The 17,941-nt window shown below is 47.0% G+C and overlaps 1 protein-coding gene and 1 long non-coding RNA gene across 5 annotated transcripts; one reads left to right on the top strand and one right to left on the bottom strand.

Moving 5' to 3' along the window:
• Nucleotides 1-98: 98 nt before the first annotated feature.
• On the bottom strand, nucleotides 99-8,688 carry LOC308177271. Of its 3 annotated transcripts, XR_013938963.1 has the most exons (5): nucleotides 8,549-8,688; nucleotides 6,637-7,545; nucleotides 6,092-6,176; nucleotides 5,529-5,814; nucleotides 99-1,164 (listed from the first exon to the last, which is right to left on the bottom strand). It is a non-coding gene; the product is annotated as an uncharacterized lncRNA (long non-coding RNA). The 3 variants fall into 3 exon arrangements; XR_013938964.1 differs by lacking the exon at nucleotides 6,092-6,176; XR_013938965.1 differs by lacking the exon at nucleotides 6,092-6,176 and having other exon boundaries at nucleotides 5,529-5,627.
• Nucleotides 5,659-14,611, top strand: VSIG4 (V-set and immunoglobulin domain containing 4). 2 transcript variants are annotated; one of them, XM_080554219.1, is made up of 8 exons: nucleotides 5,659-5,799; nucleotides 8,440-8,796; nucleotides 9,523-9,804; nucleotides 10,028-10,123; nucleotides 10,919-10,984; nucleotides 11,510-11,623; nucleotides 12,038-12,059; nucleotides 12,400-14,611. In XM_080554219.1, exons 1-8 carry the CDS (start codon nucleotides 5,745-5,747, stop codon nucleotides 12,608-12,610), a joined length of 1,203 nt encoding a protein of 400 aa, XP_080410345.1. In that variant the 5' UTR covers nucleotides 5,659-5,744; the 3' UTR covers nucleotides 12,611-14,611. The 2 variants fall into 2 exon arrangements, with proteins under 2 accessions (XP_080410345.1, XP_080410346.1); XM_080554220.1 differs by lacking the exon at nucleotides 11,510-11,623.
• The last annotated feature ends 3,330 nt before the right edge of the window (nucleotides 14,612-17,941 follow it).

Genomic DNA, 17,941 nt, shown 5'->3' with positions numbered 1-17,941 from the left:
TTGCTTTTCTTGGTTCCCTTTTACCGCTTCTGTTGAAGAAAGCCCTGTGAAAGCTGGAGCACGCAGATCACAGGCCGAGAGCACCGTATTGAACTTACTGTTTTATATGACCAAGAGGAACTGCATCCTCTTTACAAACAGTCCTTTTCTGGTGGGAGTAGAAATGGCATGAAATGTTGCTAAACATCCCCCTTTATATAAGAAGTGCAGAAGGAAGCTGGTGTGGGAAGTGATGTTTCTTCTCCCATCTGTCTGAAGTGCTTCATAGGTGATAGAGTCCTTTCAAATGTGAGACAACTGTGAAAGATAACCTGAAAGACAGATTAAAGCTAGGATAAAACCAAGAACCTTATCACATTTGGAGCAGCAGAATGAAAGGAAGAAACTCCCCGTGAACCAACCGTGCTGTGTTCAGTATGCCTTCCTGAAGCACTCTCACAGTAACATACAGACACGCTTTCTGTGACAAAGCAAATTCTGTCAGTTTTGGAGCTGGGCAGGTGGGGAGACTCCTATATTGCAACAAGGCACGTTCTTTCAGAAATAACATTCTCTATTCTTTCAATGGATGTTTAGTATTTCAAAGAAATTAGATACTTTTCCTTAAGTTTGTGAATTATTTTGATATGAATATTTTGTATGACTCATTTGTCTTTAAAATGCCAGCATGATCATAATATTAACTTCTCCGTAGTTACTCGTAAAGTACCTTTCCTCACAGCTTAGAGAGCTTGAAGGATAAGCAGAGAGAAGACAAGCTTTCTTATCATAATTTTTACCAACCTAAGTAAGTCTGTAACTTGGATACTGCAGACTTATGGAAGACTCTTTTTATAATGGATGATAGGGCAATACCATGTCTGATGAAAAGCAGAGTGGCCAGATGTAAAATAAAAGAGGTGCTCTTGAGGGGCAAGGGAAATATTGTTTGCATAGATGATGGATTTGCGGGGCTAAAATTTGCTGCTACCACTCAGGAAAGATCTGCATGCCGGTGTGCAGTTCTCAGTAGCATCAACTCAAAACTCACCAGCATTCAAAAAGAGGATTAGAAGCTATTAGGAAAGGAATCCAAATGCATTAGAAAACAGGATTGTGAGACTGTAAAACCCCGTGGAATGCTTTCACTTGATGTAAGCTTGCAGCAGACTCATCTGAAAGATACTGAGAACAACAGTAAAGGATGATTAGTGACACAAAACCCCCTTCTGCACAAATGCATTATAATTTCTCAGCTTCAAAAAATAAAAAATAAAAAAATAAAAGAGTAGAATAAGTCAGAATGAGCTGAATGTACTAAGTCATGACCAGTGGGGAGAAGATGAATAGGGTCTGTTTACAGTTTCTCAGAATGGAAAATGAAGCAGACATTAGACAAAATTACCTGGTATAACTTCAAAAAGGAGAGAAGTACTTCTTCTATGCAATATATAAATAAGTTTGGAGCACAATGCTATTCATCAATTTCTATTAAAAAACAAAGTATAAGGAACTCCAATGAGTAACTTGATGAATTAATTATATAAAAGTTCTTCAGAATTCACAAGCCACCAGGGATGCTTTACAGATACTTACAAGTGATATTACACTTTCTCCATGGACTTGTATCACAAGTTTTATTTCTTGTTGTAAAGAATATATTTAAAATCCAGGTCTGGGAAGCCTTGCTTACAAAATTAAAAGGGAAGAGACCACAACTTTTGTTGGCAATTATGTCTTGGAAAAAATTGTAGATGTGTACATGCAGCTTCTTGCAAATGTGGGGAATCAAATGAAGTTCATTAAACTTCAGGACTGCAGAGTTAGCAGATTTTGTTCTACTTCTCTATATTTTGACCATATAGATGTGCATGAATGTCTGTGTGATGAGGAAGCATATAGTGTCCCTCTACTTAAAACCACAGGAATTATTGTGAATCTGTTGGAGCTGGGATATGCTTTGGATGTTGTGTTATTTGTAGATTTTAGTCAGCCACGGTTTAGGGAATAGAACGTGTAAAAGTTGCTGCTAGTCCAATTTGAGGTTAAGAGTTAGTGAAAAAGAGTTATTTTAGCCTGTAAAAGAAAATGAGCTTTATTGTGGAGAGTATAAAAAGTCAGTGCAGTCTTATAATCTTTCCCTCTTCCTAAGGAGGAAAATGAGTAGGAAAGGAAAATTGTTGCATTAATATTGCAAGACACACAACTATCACCAAAAGGCTTTTCCAGAGGATAACAGAAAAATCATGACTGAATAACGTGTTAAAGTCATGAAAAATTGACAGCATTGAAATTTTCTGGGGAACTCATGTTTTCTTAACATTTCAACTCTAGATGAGCTTACAGTTTTTGGAACCTTGCAATAATGTTCTCTTTTTTTAAAAAGGGAATTAAAAAAATTGTGTGTGTGCGTGCATGTGTTTGGTGGAGAGGGGCTGGGAAGAGAACGTCACAGTTACTGAAAAGCAGCCCACCCATCTCAGGTCCATCTCAGAACTCATTGCAATGAGAATGAGGGGAGTGTGGGGCTCCAGTGTTACATGGAGCAACTGGAAAGTTGAAGTGCTCCAAAACCAAGTGCCAGGGTGAACGTCTGAGCAAAGAGGTGGGTATGACCCGTGCTGCTTGGCAAATGAAGGAAAAAGAGCTTGCCCTTTCTGTAAGTGAGGTGGTGGGTATACACTGGTCACTCTGAGTTGAAGAAATGATTCTCGGGATTGTGTCATACCCAGTGTGCAGTAGGAAGGTGGGTGCCTGTGTGGGGAAAGGCTGCAGGGCATTTTTCCTGACTGGCACTGCAAGGGTGAAAGCAGTGGATTCAATCCAAAGCACTGAAATACAGAGGCACTGAAAATACATAGACGTAAAAGGGTTTTTCTTCATGTGGTCAGATGCAAAACCACAAGGAGTGCCCCCGAAGAAATAGGCAAACCATGGGACTCAGGAAGGAGAACACTAGCAGCTACATCTCTGTCCCAGGGAGAAAAAGATGTCACATAAATCACATCTCAGGAACTACAGTTCTTCATGTTTGGTTTAGCTAAGTAGTCAACTTTTATCCTGTATGACTACATCTTCAGGAAGTCTTGCATGTCCGGTTCAAAAAATTGCCATATCAGCAGTTCTAGCTTGGGTTTTCAGCTTGTTCCGGAGCACGTTCCCCAAAATCCAGCTTCTTTCATAGTCTTTTGAATAGGAGGTAGGTTACTAGCACAAGCTTCTATTACCAGTCATGGACAAAATTGTGCACAAAGTTGGTTTAAAATCACCTCCCTGAAAATGGACTCATTCATTCTCAGAAAAATTGCCTGAATATTAACAATTGCTTTTTTATGTTTGATTGATTGATTTTAGGGAGCACTCAAACATAGCTAGTGGCTTCCTGAGGGTGGAGAGTGGGCAGATGGGGTACAGACAGAATGGAATGGTATCATCAGAGAAGTCAAGAACAAAAGGCAGCCCAAATCAAGTTTTCATTGTATCAGCAAGGACGTGCTCTGCACAAATGGATGGTACTGTTGCCTGTTATTTTGCTCAGCAAGATGACAGCTGGAGGTAGCTCTTAGCCTGGAGCCTCATAAGAATTTTTTGCACCAGGTCTTGCCACACCACATTCAGCTTTTTCTCCAGGGTGCCCATCCTTGCCACAGTTTTACTGCAAATTGCACTGCTGCAAATTTTACTGCAGCAATAAGCAGAGCTCAGCTGAAATTCACATTCTGCCCAAAGAGTGAATGAAACCTGCACTGTTCTCATCAGTTTACTGACTTTGGAAAATGAAGACAGTCACCAGTTTTCATTACCTTGCACAGAAAAGGAGCCAGCCATCACTGTCAAACTGCAACGCTTCCTGAGAATGGTCTGAACTAGGCTGCAGTGTAACCAGCTAAACCGAACAGATGCCTGTCATGAGGGACCAAAGCTGTGGTAAAACTACACAAAGTGCTGCTGGAAGCTCTGTTGGAGCTTCTGTCCCAGCTCCAACAGAAAATGGCTCCTTATATTTCAGACACCTGCCTCCTGCTCAAAGAAGCTATTCTGAATTTCTTGCAAACCTTAGACCCCCCATATTGACATCTGTGAGAGAAGTATTCCAGGGGAATCTGCTGTTTCTTTTCCTCCGTTAGTCTTTTCTTTCAAGCCAAGAAGTCTGTGCAGACAGAAATCTTCTCCACTGACACAATAATGAGGAATGGCAAGGGAAATCGAATTATTTCTTGGAAGCATTTCAATGGGTGGTGTTGAATGGTGCAGTTGTTAAAACTATATGCTATGCCATGACTATTGTGTAAATATTAAAAAGTTGCTTTTGTGAATAATTAAAGGCCTACAACAGAATTCACTACGTCAGTAGGTTTGCTTTTATACATGTTTCTTATCTTCTTTAATTCTTTCTCCTTTTGGTAATGTTAATCACATATTAAATTCATAATAATTCTGTTCATAACACCTATTGATAACTTTTGGATCTACTTTTAAAAGTGCCCTTACAGAGTGTGCCCAGAACACCTCCTAGATTCAAGTCACCGTCTCAGAAAACAAACACTGCATGTGCTTGCAGAGCACTAAACGTGGTAAGTATAATGGCTCAGGAGCTGGACAATTGCAGCAGAAATGTCTACCAAGATAATCTGTGATACTGTGAAAATGAGAGCACCAGGCAGTGACCATTTGCTCACCTGTAGATGGTAAAAACTTATATAACATTAAATTCAGATGACTCTAGGTTGTTAACCTCTCATTTCACTATGCACCTGCTCCATGTCCCTGGCAAACACAACTGCAGTTGCAGCTGCACTGCAATAAAGCACAGTTTCTAGGCAGGTAGTAGAAAATGCAGCTTTTGCAGGGAAATTCCTACCATAGTAAAGAGCAGGATGTTGGGTTTTGAATACTTCTCTGCACATTTCTGTCAAAACAGAAAAAAAACAGCAAAAGTGGCATCCTACGTTTTTCTGGTTTAAAAGGCTCAGACTTAGGCAAAGAAACTAAGGCTGTTTTTCTTCCTCACTCAAGCCACAGACTGGCCTACTCAGAAGATGCTGCAGAAGTCAGTAAATGTGCATGGTAAAAGAGCTGACTGCCATCAGCAGGAGAAGACACTCAGGAAACAGAACTGAGCCACAGCAGGTTGGTCTCTGCCTCATGCTCCTGCATGGTGTTCAGTGAGTCAGTGCAGTCAGGCCTCCCAAATGAAGGGTACTGTGCTTTTCCATCTCTGGATGCCCAGTTTGGAGCCCTTACAGTGCAATGGAAAGAGGTGCTGAGCATCCTGCTGGGCCATGCCATCACAGACAAGTCAGAGGTAACTGAAGTTTGCTTTCCCTTGCTACTGAGTACTTGATTATGTAGCCATCATAAACCTCTTTCATTATGAAGTGAATATAAATATGGAAGAAGTGAAAGAAAAAAAAAAGGAAAGGGAAAGAACAAATTTACACACAATTATGAGGAAAAAATAAAATAGAGTATTAGCCAGAAAAGTCAAGAGAATGGTAAGAGACATGGGTGGGGACAGGAATATGAAATGGAACCAGAAAGTTGCTTACAGTCTTTGTTCATCCTTCACCCTTCACCTCAGCCATCAGTGAAATGGACTCGTGATATTTCAGAAAGAAGGAAGGAAAAAGGGCAGCACAGCCTGGATCCTAGATGACACAGGACAGAAGAAAGGGAAGTGTTCATGACTTGCCTCCTGGTCCAAGGAGTGAGGGTGTCTGTCACGAAGTGCAGAAGAAGGAGAGCGGACCTGCAGTTCTGGGAGAATGGGCGAAGTGGTGTGGCTAGCGGTGTTTGTGGTGGCTTTCATCAGCTGCAATGGTGAGTAAATGCTTCCTTGTACAAGAAGAAAAATCAGAGTATTAAGAGGGGAGGGAAATTCCTCTGAATTATAGTGTCTTATTATTAAAAGTTGTTACGTGTGGAAAGTCTTTAGTTTCTTGTTTGAAAAATAGAGCCTGACAATTCACAAGTCTTCTTCAGTATTGGGTACAACTAGGTGCTTCTGAGAGTGGGGCAGTATTAGGCAGGTCAGCTCCCATGCACCAAAGCAAGAACAAAACAGCATTGTTCAGGACCGTTGGAGAGGACCTGCTCTGGTGTGGTGAGTTACCTTCCAAACCTGTTTTTCTGAAGCTGGAATATGCACTTTCTTCTGGAATTTAATAATGCATCACCATTGCTGTGCTAGCATGGTCCTGGGAAGAAGAAATACAGCTGTAACTGTGAGGCTAGATGTGGGCACAAACATGATTCCCCTTGGTTATTCCTGATCTACCGACTCCAGGTGCATTAGGGGAGGTGACAGCGGAAACTTGCTTCCATTCATATGCCCGTGAGGCATGTGTGCTGCTCCCAGGGCAACTGACACTGGCAGAGGAAGGTTCTGAGAAACCTTGGGAAAGGTGCTTTGACAAGGTGCGCACACAAGCGCAGAACTGCTCCCGATATTTAGAAAAACAGGTAGAAGTATGTTCCCCGTTTCATCACAAAGCAGCTCTGCAGATTTCTAGGATCTGTCTCTTAAGCTACTTGTGAGTTAATGCAGTGGAACATAACCAGTGCCTTTCTGGGGAGAGAGGGGAAGGGGGAATGAGATAAAAGGGCATAGACAGAGGTGAGTCAAGTCCAGCTAAACTCAGGTAATTTGCTACTTACATGAGGCACTTCCCAGAGGAGCTATGGTCTTAGTGGGCAGACAGGTGGACAGACTGGGAGAGTAAACTAGATACCACAAAATCCACACCCTCTTCTCCTGTGCCCGCTTGAGTCTTTGGCAGTGTTTATCTGGTGGCGACAGATATGAACCAAGAATTCTAGGTCAGATCTGAAGTCCTCCAAAGCTAAAGCAAAAAGATTGGTTTTGGTCCACTGTTCCAGTTCCAGGCCCAGTAATTCAGACCAGATACCTAAGGGTTGTTGCCTGCATACCACTTCCACGCCACCAGGAAAGCTGGTGCTGGCAGGCTAGGAAGGAATGTGATCAGCTCTTTTACAAAACGGACCAGAGTATAACAGTTTTTTGTTGTTGTTGTTGTTGTTTTTTTGTTGTCCTGTCCCGTTCCCCCCCCCCCAGTATATTACAGGTAATACAAATCCCTCTGACGAGTCTGCTAATTTTAAATGTAGCTCTTCAGGTTTTTGTCTTGTCCAGCTCTATGTCCCTCTGCTGGGAGAATTCACACAATTTGTCTCGAAGTCTACATCCCAGTTTGATAAGTGTCACAGAGAGGAAATGTTTCTTTTAAAAATAGTGTCTCAGAGATTTTGATATTGCTGAGCTTCTCCCATTCCTTCAGTCAGCTCTCCTTTAAGGTCATCCTTGCTAACGCTGAATTCGGTCACACAGAGCAGCTGACTCCACAGGGAATCAGTGGATGCAAGCAGCAATTCCATGGCACACAGCAATGTAAAACAGTTCCGAAGAGATTTTTAAATAAAATTCTGTCCAGATGAATACATTCAGTAGCAAACGTGCTTGAACATGAGTGTACCAAATACCCTGAGGGTATTTCTCAGCAGTATTCTAAATAACTTCCATCCTTCTTAGTTTTTTATGATGGGAGTCTGAAAAAAGGAAGAAGAGAAATGGAAAAACCTTCAAAAGCTGATATATCAAGGAGCTGTGTTTGGGATGTGAGATTTGAAGAATGGAGCTGTGCCTGCCCACTCAAAGTCATATAGTAAAGGAAAACCAGTGTTCCATGTCAGAAACATGCTTCCACAGTGCTCAGCCCCAGCAGTCCCTTCAGCTGCTCCTGTGGACAGAGATCCACAGACCCTCTCCCCCCCCTGCATGGCCCCTCCTGTCAGCTCTGGGACGTGCTGCTGCAGAGAGAAGTGCTTGCACAGCTGTACTGCTGGGTTCTGTGAGCACCAGGGAAGCTGCGTAAAAAGTTAGTGATGTTAACGAGTGCAAACCTGGAGCCTAATGAGCAGTGACACAATACACTGGATTTGTTCATCCTTCCTCCCATACAGAGGGTACAGGGTAACTCTGCAATTATTGCTGTCAGAACAGTCAGTGTCTGCAGCGGGGGGAAGGCCGCTGCTGCTTGACTCATCCTGCAAGCATAAGCAGAAAGCCAAGCAGCAGAAGCAGGGCACGAAGTAGGGCTAGGGAGCAGGAATAAGAGATACTGCTTAAGGTCTTGTGAAGACTGTAGCTGTGATGCTGCTACCAGGAGCAGGATTTGTGCCTCTCGATACTGAGAAGGAATTGAAAACTGGCAAGCATCCAGAGAGAAGCAATAAAAATAGCCCTGAGTTCGAAGAAACTGTTCACTTCCCTATGCTCAGTGAGATGGACACAGGCCCAGATTTAGCTGGCTGTGGGCTACAACACGTCTAAGACGCTGTCGCATGCTGGCTTTCACTGCCTGGTGATTCCTATTTGTCCTAAGGACTTTCCCCTCTTCTGATGCCTTCTTATTTCTTCCCGTCAACTCTTGTTCGCTGCAGCCCTCCTGGATCTGTCTGCTGTCCACCAGGTGGGAGGGGAATGGATGGGCTCCACCACTTTACCATGTACATACATGCCCTCAGAAGGTTTCACACAGCAAATACTCACCTGGAGCATGGAGCGAGACCACAGCACCTCCACCATCTTTCGGAGGGATGAAACTGGTGACCACATCTTGTTGGCTCGGTTCCGAGACCGGGTCAGTGTCCCAAAGCACAGCCCAGGGGATGCCTCACTCCATATCACGAACCTTGAAATCCCTGACAGCGGACACTACACCTGTCAAGTCATCTGGAGGTCTGAAAATAACAGCTTGATAACAAAGGATGTGACCACTACAGTTAAAGTCGTTAAAGGTAAATCCAGCAATAAAGCCCTGCTCTTGTATAAACACTCTAATCCATGGAGCATGTAGGAGAAAAGGGAGCTGGCAGGACGTCTTTCACCCCATACTGTCTACCCATATCCAAGCTAAGTGTTGAGGTAGCTGGGTGAGAAGAGCCTCTCCTGTCCCTGGCTGTGTTAGTCTCTCTCACCTACCAAGGAGGAACTGATGCTCTCAGCACTGTGGAGGGGTAGGGATGGATTGGGGAAGGGGGAGCAGTTAGTCAACACCCCAGTCTGGATCTACCAATGGGCCACTTGATCCACAGGTGTTTGACATAGCACCCAGACCTGGGTTTGGTTCTATGCAGATAACCAGTGTCTCTGGTTCTTCTGGCAAGTGGGAGAGCAAGCAGGAGTCATACTAGCCAAATGAGCCTTCTCCCCTTTGCAAGCATCCTCAGTGTGTTTAAAAAACAGTCTTTCTCAGAGGGGGCCACTGGGAGGGATGGGACAGGCCAACAGAACAGGCCTCCTGTGATGTAGCAGTAGCAACAGGTGGCAAGGCTGGTGTGAACCTGGATTTAGGCCAGTGTGTAGAGCTCAAACAGCACAGAGCAGTGGAGAGGTGGTGCTGCCTCTGCCCCTTCGGGGAAAGGGCTTAGGGCCAGAACATGAGCTGCCACGGAGCGAGGGAAACCTGCCCCCATCACCGCCAGGGTAAGCACAACCCAGGTCCCGTCTGCTTTGTCTTCCAGTGCCAGCGACCAAGCCTACCATCAGGGCCGGCGCGCTGGGGCTGACGGTGCCAGCGGGAGCCAGGACCAGCCTGACCTGCGTGGCCCGCGGGTCCCCACCCATCAGCTACCGCTGGTTCCGGGCAGTGCCGGGGGGGACAGCCCTGCCGCTGAGCAGCCAGGCCGAGCTGACGTGGGACAGCCTGCGGCCTTCCGACGCGGGGACATACTACTGCGAGGCAGAGAACAGAGTCGGGGCAGGGGCGGTGCAGCGGAGCGATGCGGTTGAGCTGGTGGTGAGAGGTGAGTCCCCAGCCTGCAGCTCCTCGCCTCGGTGGCAGGAACCGGTGAGGCAAATGGTTCCCGTTTGCCCAGGGATCAGTCACGTAGCACTGAACGTGAATCGTGTCTGGATCGCTGCTCAGGAGGGGAGCCCGGCTCTGCCCTTGGCACTTCTCACTTTTGCCTGGCTTGGAACTCGGGCAGGGAGTGCAGCAAACCGTCTGATGAGCGGTCTGTCCCACAGGGTCCCCAGTCACACAGCCACCCACGCCTGGGACCAGCCGGCACACAGGACCCCCACTCACCTCGGAAGGCAGCGAGGCTCCCCGCGTGCTAGGAGGTGGGTGACCCGGGCAGCAGGGAAGGGCTGGTTCCACCCTGCCGGCATGCAAATGGCACAGGCTGTCAGTGAGACAAGTCCACGTGCTGGCCCTCTGGGGCTGCGGATCCTCTCTGGAGAAGGACAGAAATGGTCCCTCCTGTTGCCTGCAAGCAGGAGCTCAGATGGGGGTGGCTGGGGCAGAGCCCCCCCCGGACAGCAGCCGAGCCAGAGCTTGGAAGACCATGGGCTGGGGAACCAGGGGTCACACAGCTTCACCGGGAGTCGCCCACGGCAAGAACCCTGCCTTAGGGCTCCGCGCCCTGGGGAGCCTTAAGGTGCCGCTGCCTGTGGCGAAGCACGCCAGGCCAGCCGGGGAGGGAGGGAGTGGGGAAGTCCTGCAGCAACCTGGGTGAGGTGCAAAGCTGAGCTGAAGGCAAAGCTGAAGCATCCCTGGCTGTGGGGTAGCCAGCCACAGCTGCTAGTGCCGAGAGCCACAGGGCTGCCATTGGCAGGGGTTGATGGCCAGGGAGAGGCCAGCATGAGTGCCACAGGTCATGTGCGAGCCTGCTCTCAGAGAACATACAGGATGACACAGCAGAGAGAAAATTGTGGCTCGTCACTATGGGAGCAGGTGAAATGGGTGTTTTCTTTCCACGCACCTCAGAAGTGATAGCCTTAGCTAACGCAGACTGCCCAGGCAGAGATCACTCCCTGCCTCGCTGCAGTGGCTTCACCAGGAAAAGGCTGCTCCGGCTGACACTGCAGGGGAGCTCTGGGACACCTTGCAGTGCGTTCACCCTTATGCCTTGGCAGATCTGCCCACAGCAACGCTGTCCGCCAGGAACGATGTCATTCCAGAGAGGCCTCCCGCTGCCACAGGTGAGCAAGCCCCCTGGTGAAACACACACGATTTGCACTGGGAGGGGCAGGCTGGCAAACGCTCTGCAGACCAGACACTGAAACTGGCTGCCGCATTTCGCATTTTGCATTGCTGCTGGGAGCAAACCCCGGGCCTGCCAAACACAGGCAGGAGCTGCCCTCTCGGCCGCCCGTCCACGGCCCTTCCAGAGTTCACGTACTGCCTGAAGTTTGCTTTCTGATCGCGTCTTAACGGGGATGAAAATGTTAACAACGATCTCAGCCGCAGCCTTCACAGTTCATCCGTGTTTCGGCCGCGGTTGAAGGTTGCGCTGGGTCGTAAAGCGAAGTCAGCGGTTATCGGAAGCTTTCACCAGCCCGCGGGACTCCCGCTACCGGCGGCGCACGGAGCGGCTCCGGCCCGCTTGGCACAGCCCGGGCCGGGGTCCCCTCGCCCGGCCGCACCGCGGACAGCGGCGGGCGCGGCGGCCCCGCCGCGGTGTGACGCCGCCGCCCCCTCACCGCCCCGCCCCGCCCCTCCCGCAGGGCCGCCGCGGGCCGCGCTCTCCCCGCACCTCTACGCGCTGGCGGCCGCCATCGGCGGCGCGGCGATCGGCGGGCTCCTGGCAGCGCTGCTGCGCCGGCGGCGGGCCAAGGCGGGTGAGCGGCGGGGCCGGGCGCGGCCGGGGGGGCGGCGGGGCGCTGGGCGGCGCTGAGCCCTCCGCGGCTCCCTATCCCCATCCTCCCCACGGCCCCCTTCCTCCCCAGCACCTCCGTCCTCCCCGTCACCCTGCCTCGGCCCCTTTCCTGCCCCAGCCCCAGCCCCAGCCCCAGCCCCAGCCCCAGCCCCAGCCCCAGCCCCTGCCCCAGCCCCAGCCCCAGCCCCAGCCCCAGCCCCAGCCGTTCTCCCGCAGGGAGAGGCAGGGTGGGAGGGTGATTCCTGAACGTGGGGATACCCGGGAGCAGCTGGGTTCGGTTGGTTTAGGTTTTTTTGTTTGTTTGTTTCCTGTTTCTCCCTGTGGCACATTAATCATAAAAATGTATTGGTACACATCTTTGATTTTTTTTTCCCAGAACCCATCTATGAAGTTGCTTTGTGAGTATAATTTTTTCGTCTGTGATATCGGGAAGACTTTGAGGACATCATACTGACGTTTGTTTCAGAAAAGCTTCTTTACTCAGTGAAAAGCCAAAGATTTATTTGAATTTTTATTTACTGGGGGGGGGGAGGGCAGGGGCAGGTACTGAGTACCTTGACAGTCTAATTTATTAGCAGCATGAGGACATTAACATTTTAGTGCAGGAGTAGTAACTCATGCTAATCTTAACCCTTAATCACTTCATATTACTTTTCTATTAAGAGATATATCTTTATCTATATCTATATAATTACTTCTGATTTAGTCCTCCTTCTTTTTAATGTTTCTTTATTTCAGCCATAGCACTGCAGATGTCACAAGACTGGACACTGGTGCGGAAGTACCTGTTCAGTGCCTAAACGAGAAGATAAATTTGGCGGCTGAAACATCCTATGAAGTTGTCACCACGAAAGACAACAACTATGACAATGTATGCAAGGGGAAAAATCCTGAGTATGAGACCCTTTTGAATTCCATGGAATCAGAATATGAAGTGCAAAACTTTTAGTAGAGTACCACATTTCCACATAAGCAGCTGTACAGAAGATGGGGCTGCAGATATTGAATGGTAAACTTTACCAAGGGAAACTATTCTTCCTGCCTGCCTTCTCCTCTGATAAATATACCAGTCTTGCTGCTTTTTTTTTTTTTTTTTTTTTTTTTTTTTTAAATCCAGGGGAACTGCATAACCTTCTTCGTCTTTGGCAAATGAGTCCCTGCCCGTTGGTGCACAAACCCTCAGCCAAGTGGTTATCTACCTACCTACTTTTATTTTTTTATATAGAAAATCATTTCTGAGCAGCCTCCAGGTCAAAATGTTGCTGGGTGCAACACTGTTAGCTAATAACACCAGCAAGATGTACTCTCAAGTGCATGTTCCCCTGTTAGGACATGCCGGAGGGTGAGGAGCCAGGAATTGTGCTAGAAATGGATGTCCCCTGGATTTTACAGTTCAGCAAACACTGGTTGTAAAGATTGTTTTTTTCCTTGAGTCTTTTTTTATTAGAGGATAGTAAGGGGACCATAGAGATGGTTGATATGCCAGGAATATCATTTTTGCAATCAAACTGGAAACGGCCTTGTAGGTGATGAACCTCTTAACTGCCACCTTGTTTTTCTCCTGGTGTTGAGAAAAAAATGATAACATTTTAATTTTCAATGTGGAAGACAGAGGCATGATTAAATAGAAGCATTGCAGAGAAAGATTTGAGACATTTGTAATAGTAATTGTTCAAGGAACCTCCCTGGACTCAATAGACTGGCACTGATTTGCTGTGTGGGACATGACACTGGTTCCAGAGTCTGGTTACAACTGTGATAGTTATGCTGACCTACATTATGGGGATGCTGTGAGCATTCATGTTTGTAAAAAGCCTTGAAAAGTGCGTGGTTAGTGCAATGTAATTTCTTTTCCAGGGCAAATATGAAATGCTTCAAAGGATTTTCATAGAATCATAGAATCATAGAATATCCCGAGTTGGAAGGGACCCATAAGGATCATCAAGTCCAACTCCTGGCACCGCACAGGTCTGCCCAAAAGTTTAGACCATGTGACTAAGTGCGCAGTCCAATCTCTTCTTAAATTCAGACAGGCTTGGTCAGTGACTGCTTCACTGGGGAGCCTGTTCTAGTGTGCAACCACCATTTTGTGGCATATGGATTCTGACTTCCTTGTTTTACCATCCAGTGCCTTCATTTTTCTGATGCCTGCAAATTTATGCTTTTGCTCTGTCTTCTCGTTTAGTTCTGCAGAGCAGGTAGGGTGGGGTACAGTCATGGCCACAGTTTGACCTTGAAGTCTGAGTTGAGTTTAACCTTTTAAACAGGAGAGGACAGAAGGGAGGCATCGAGTCAGCCCACATCAGACTGCTCTCACCACTACAGCCCTCACCACACCCCAGAATGGTACATGTCACGGTTGCGTTGCTGCCTCCACATGCACATTCACAAGCTTGCAGCCACCTACTGCTGCAGTGTGAGCACACTAGGGTACAGCAGTAGTCTGTTGGAACAGTGATGACAGCAGACAGACCTGAAGCCGATGGAAGAACTCCCATTTCAGTGAGTTTGTTAGAACCAGCCATGCTCGAGCTGAGCAAGTTTAGGGCTGAAGGGTTTCCAATAGCGCTTTTCTTCCAGATGCTTCAGCTAGCTCTAGTTTTTTGGGAATGCACCACCCACAGTAGGGAGGTAAATGTAATGCTGCAACATCACTGTCAGAGGTTAGAAGGACTCTGAGGATGCTTAGTACTAAGTCTTCCTTCACTGCCAGTGGAAGGCTGAAATACACTCAAGAGTCTGAGAAGAGAGGTCATCTAAAGGATATAAAAAACTGCCTGTGATTTAGCTCAAGTGTTAGAATCCTTAACTTTCATGTCATAGCATTGCTCAATACATTTGTCTGCTCTAAAAAGCAGTTATTTAAAAAAATGTTGTGCAGCTCCCTATTTATTGTTTCCTCAAGGACTTGAACATTTTCTTCCCAGCAAAAAACAGCTGTTTTCTACCAGTCCACACTGCAAGTGATTTTCTTTGCCAGAGACTGAAGCTGGGGGGGGGGGTGGCAATCTGCTGCTTGAAGGCTTTAGAGCTGCCATGCTTCTGCTGCCAACTGCTCTAAAATCACAAGATCCACTTCAAAATAGGAAGTCCCCGTTCCCTACATTAGTTTTAAAACTCTTCTTAGAAAGTGGATTTTTGGCTTCTTTGTTTTGCCAGGTGGTTCCTGAGCTACAAGGCCATACTTCGCACTGCCAAGGCCTTCCTCTCAATCAGGAGGGCTGATCTTTGAGGTCAGTCTTTAATGCAACACTAGCCAGGCTCATGAAGTTCAGATTATGTGCAGCCCTGACAAGGAGCCTTCATCTATAAACCCAGTGCTAACGGGGTGTAGGCTTGGCTGTGGGGTGTGTGATCTCTTGCCTGTGCTTAAACATACCCCAGGGCATTCCTGGAGCTCTTGCAAAAATAAACAGACTGTATGTGCCTTTTTACAAAGGCAGCAAGCTGCATGCTTAGCTGTTCCTGACTTCAGCTGAAGCACATTTCCTGCAGGAAGCTTTGTTACCCAATAGCCTGGTTTGTTTACTCTTTGTTTATCATTAGCATCTTACATGTACTGGCACTGCTGGTGTGCTGCCATGGTGCAGGGCCCTCTGTCTGTCAGACCCCTCTGGACACCGGCTGCCATCCTATGGACTTGGCAGGTGGATCACCAGCAGGGGTGGGGATGCCTCCTTAAGGAAAGCAGATTTTTAGGGAGAGTCACTGGCTTCTGTTAAATCCATCAAAGCAGCTGGGGGAGCATGGGGGAAGCAGACAAGCTCAGGGATGTGCAAACCCTCCTTCTCAGCACTGACTGGAACCCTCATGGCTGTTGTCTCCGCTCACCCGGCTCTTCCTTTTTCCTGGGCCAGCAGCCTAAGAGCAAAGTCAGGTAGATTTTTATGGCCTGAGCACTGGAAAGAACAGAGCCTTGCTTCTACCTTCAGTGCCCTGAATTACGATGACACATCTTTAGGACGTTAGTGATTGTAAGACAAGATCAGAAAGAAAATTTTACTGTGCCTTTTGCAGGGTTTCACATCCACAGCAGCGGGCACTGAGGGGCAGTTGTGCTGCAGTGCCAGGCTGCTGTGCCTCCCAGCAGCAGCTGGTGGGGCCTGGCCATGACCCCAGGCTGCGCAGCACCTGCTCTGGGCTTGCATGCTGGTGCTTCCCTCCCACACGGCCAGCTGCCCTCTGCCAAGGACAAGCAGTGCTGGGACCCCTAGAAATATGTGTGAGGGGCTCTTCTGCCCTGCACCTGGGGCTGAAGTAGGCCATCCCTGCACTGCTGTGTTTGTTGTAGCTCATGCATTCACTGCAGAGCGCACCTCCCAGAAGCTGGCCTTGGAGACACCATGTTGAAACAGCTGCTGTTGGCATTAGTGGTCTCAGGGGTAAAGCAAAACAAAAACAAAACAAAACAACCAAACCAACAAACAGGGGAATGAGGAGCTGCAGCTCTGTGCATGCAGGGTAAAAGCATGTGGTGTGAGGTCAATGTTATGTTATGTGGGAGAGGAACTGAAAACTTCTCAGCTTCCCCATCCTCATCACAGCAGATCCAGCCCCAAAATGCAGGATGAGACACTCTCTTTCTCCTCCCCAAATTCCATTCTCATTCATTTACAGTTAGCCTAATGGTTTTTGCAAGATTTGTTGCCTTTATAAGCTCGTGATTTCAAGTTCCATTACTATGTAACACCGTGATTTTTCCACATTTTGGTTCGTCCCAGCACTGATCTGCTCTGAGGAGTTCCAGACAGTTTCTTCAGAAGCCCTGAAGTCTAGAAGAGGCTGCAGAGAAAAAAAAAAAAAAGTAGCAGATGCCCCAGGTGAAACACATCTCAAGTACCTCAGTTGCCCTCTAGTTAGGGCAGCAAAACATCTTTGGTCATCAGCAACAGACCAATGGAAACAAAAAGCCTTTCTCCAGTGCATAGGTTGTTGTTTTTCCCTATGCAGCAAGCGTGGTTATTTATTTATTTATATCTTTGGCATGTTTGGCAGTAAAAACTGTTGGAAAAAGAACATTTTTCTTCTGAAAGCTGTAAAGGGCTTTGCTGTTGTGTACCTCCATCAAACAAGAGAACTTCTCCCTTCCTTGCACTGGTCACTCACTCGGTGACATGACTCATCCACTAAAGGCCAGCTCCGCACCAGCACAGAAAGGAAACCTCAGCTTCCTCTCTGAAACTACCGAGTCTCCAGAAAAAAAACACACTATTTCTAGTGGCTAGCACATTGTCATGAGACTTGCAGCTCCACTCACTTCAAAGCAGAGCGCAGTTGCAGGGCTCGTACAACCATGGGGATGTTGGCTTCTAAACTGCCAAGTTTGCCCTGGATTTCAGAGCCCTTCTGTACCTGCCATTCTCAACAGGGAGAAAAGAGAAGAAGTCTCTGATAGAGGAATTTGTTCCACTGTAATTTGGTATTTCCTGTAGAAGAGGAAGGGGTTAACTTTCTTCCCCTAAAAAGCAGAGGGGCAAACTTTTCTGAAAGTAAAACCATAAATGAGGAAACAACAGTGAAGAGCTTAAAAGGAGTGCTCAGCTAGCTGCTGTGCAGAAGACAGGCCTATTGAAACCTTGAGGTCTGTGAAGGCAGAAAGGGTTGGGGTTGATATATCTGCCTGCCGCATTAAGGATCCACGGGAGACAAAACAAACCCTGAAATAATAGACTTTGTTCTCTTTTCTGAAGCTGACCTCAGTGACAGAGATCAGGGTGATGTCCATGAGTCATGTGTAGGTGCAAGAGAGAGACCACGGGAGTGTGAGTCACAATGACTAGGACTGTGTTTGTCCAGAAGTGCACAATAAGCCCTACTGATAGGACTTATTCAGAAAGCAGAACATAATTTGCTTAGGCAACGCCATATATTCATTGGTCCCAACTTTGTAAAAACTCCAACTTCTAGAAAATATTTAGCAAGAAATAGTTGCAACAGCAACAAAAAAAAGTGGCTTAGTATTAAAGTTTATCAATATTGCAAAATTTACTGGTGGTGCCGTCCTAAAAAACAGTCAGTGGAGTGTTGGGAATTTCTCTTAGTTTCTGAATTTAATTTAAATGCTTTCAGGGAATGTGGTTTGTCATACTGGGTAAGGCACTCACCCTCTGTTACCCCCACCCCAAGAAATATCTCCAGCTACATATCTGATATGTCACATCAGTCATTAAAAATGCTGACCGATCATTAGATCTTCAAGTAGATGACTTAGAGGGAATTATTTCATAAAATAGCTGAAATATACCAAAAGCTACAATAGGCAACCTTGCTGCAAGTGCTG

This window comes from Anser brachyrhynchus (assembly GCF_964034855.1).
Source record: "Anser brachyrhynchus genome assembly, chromosome: 13".
NCBI lineage: Eukaryota > Metazoa > Chordata > Aves > Anseriformes > Anatidae > Anser > Anser brachyrhynchus.
This window is presented reverse-complemented; position numbering and strand designations above follow the sequence as displayed.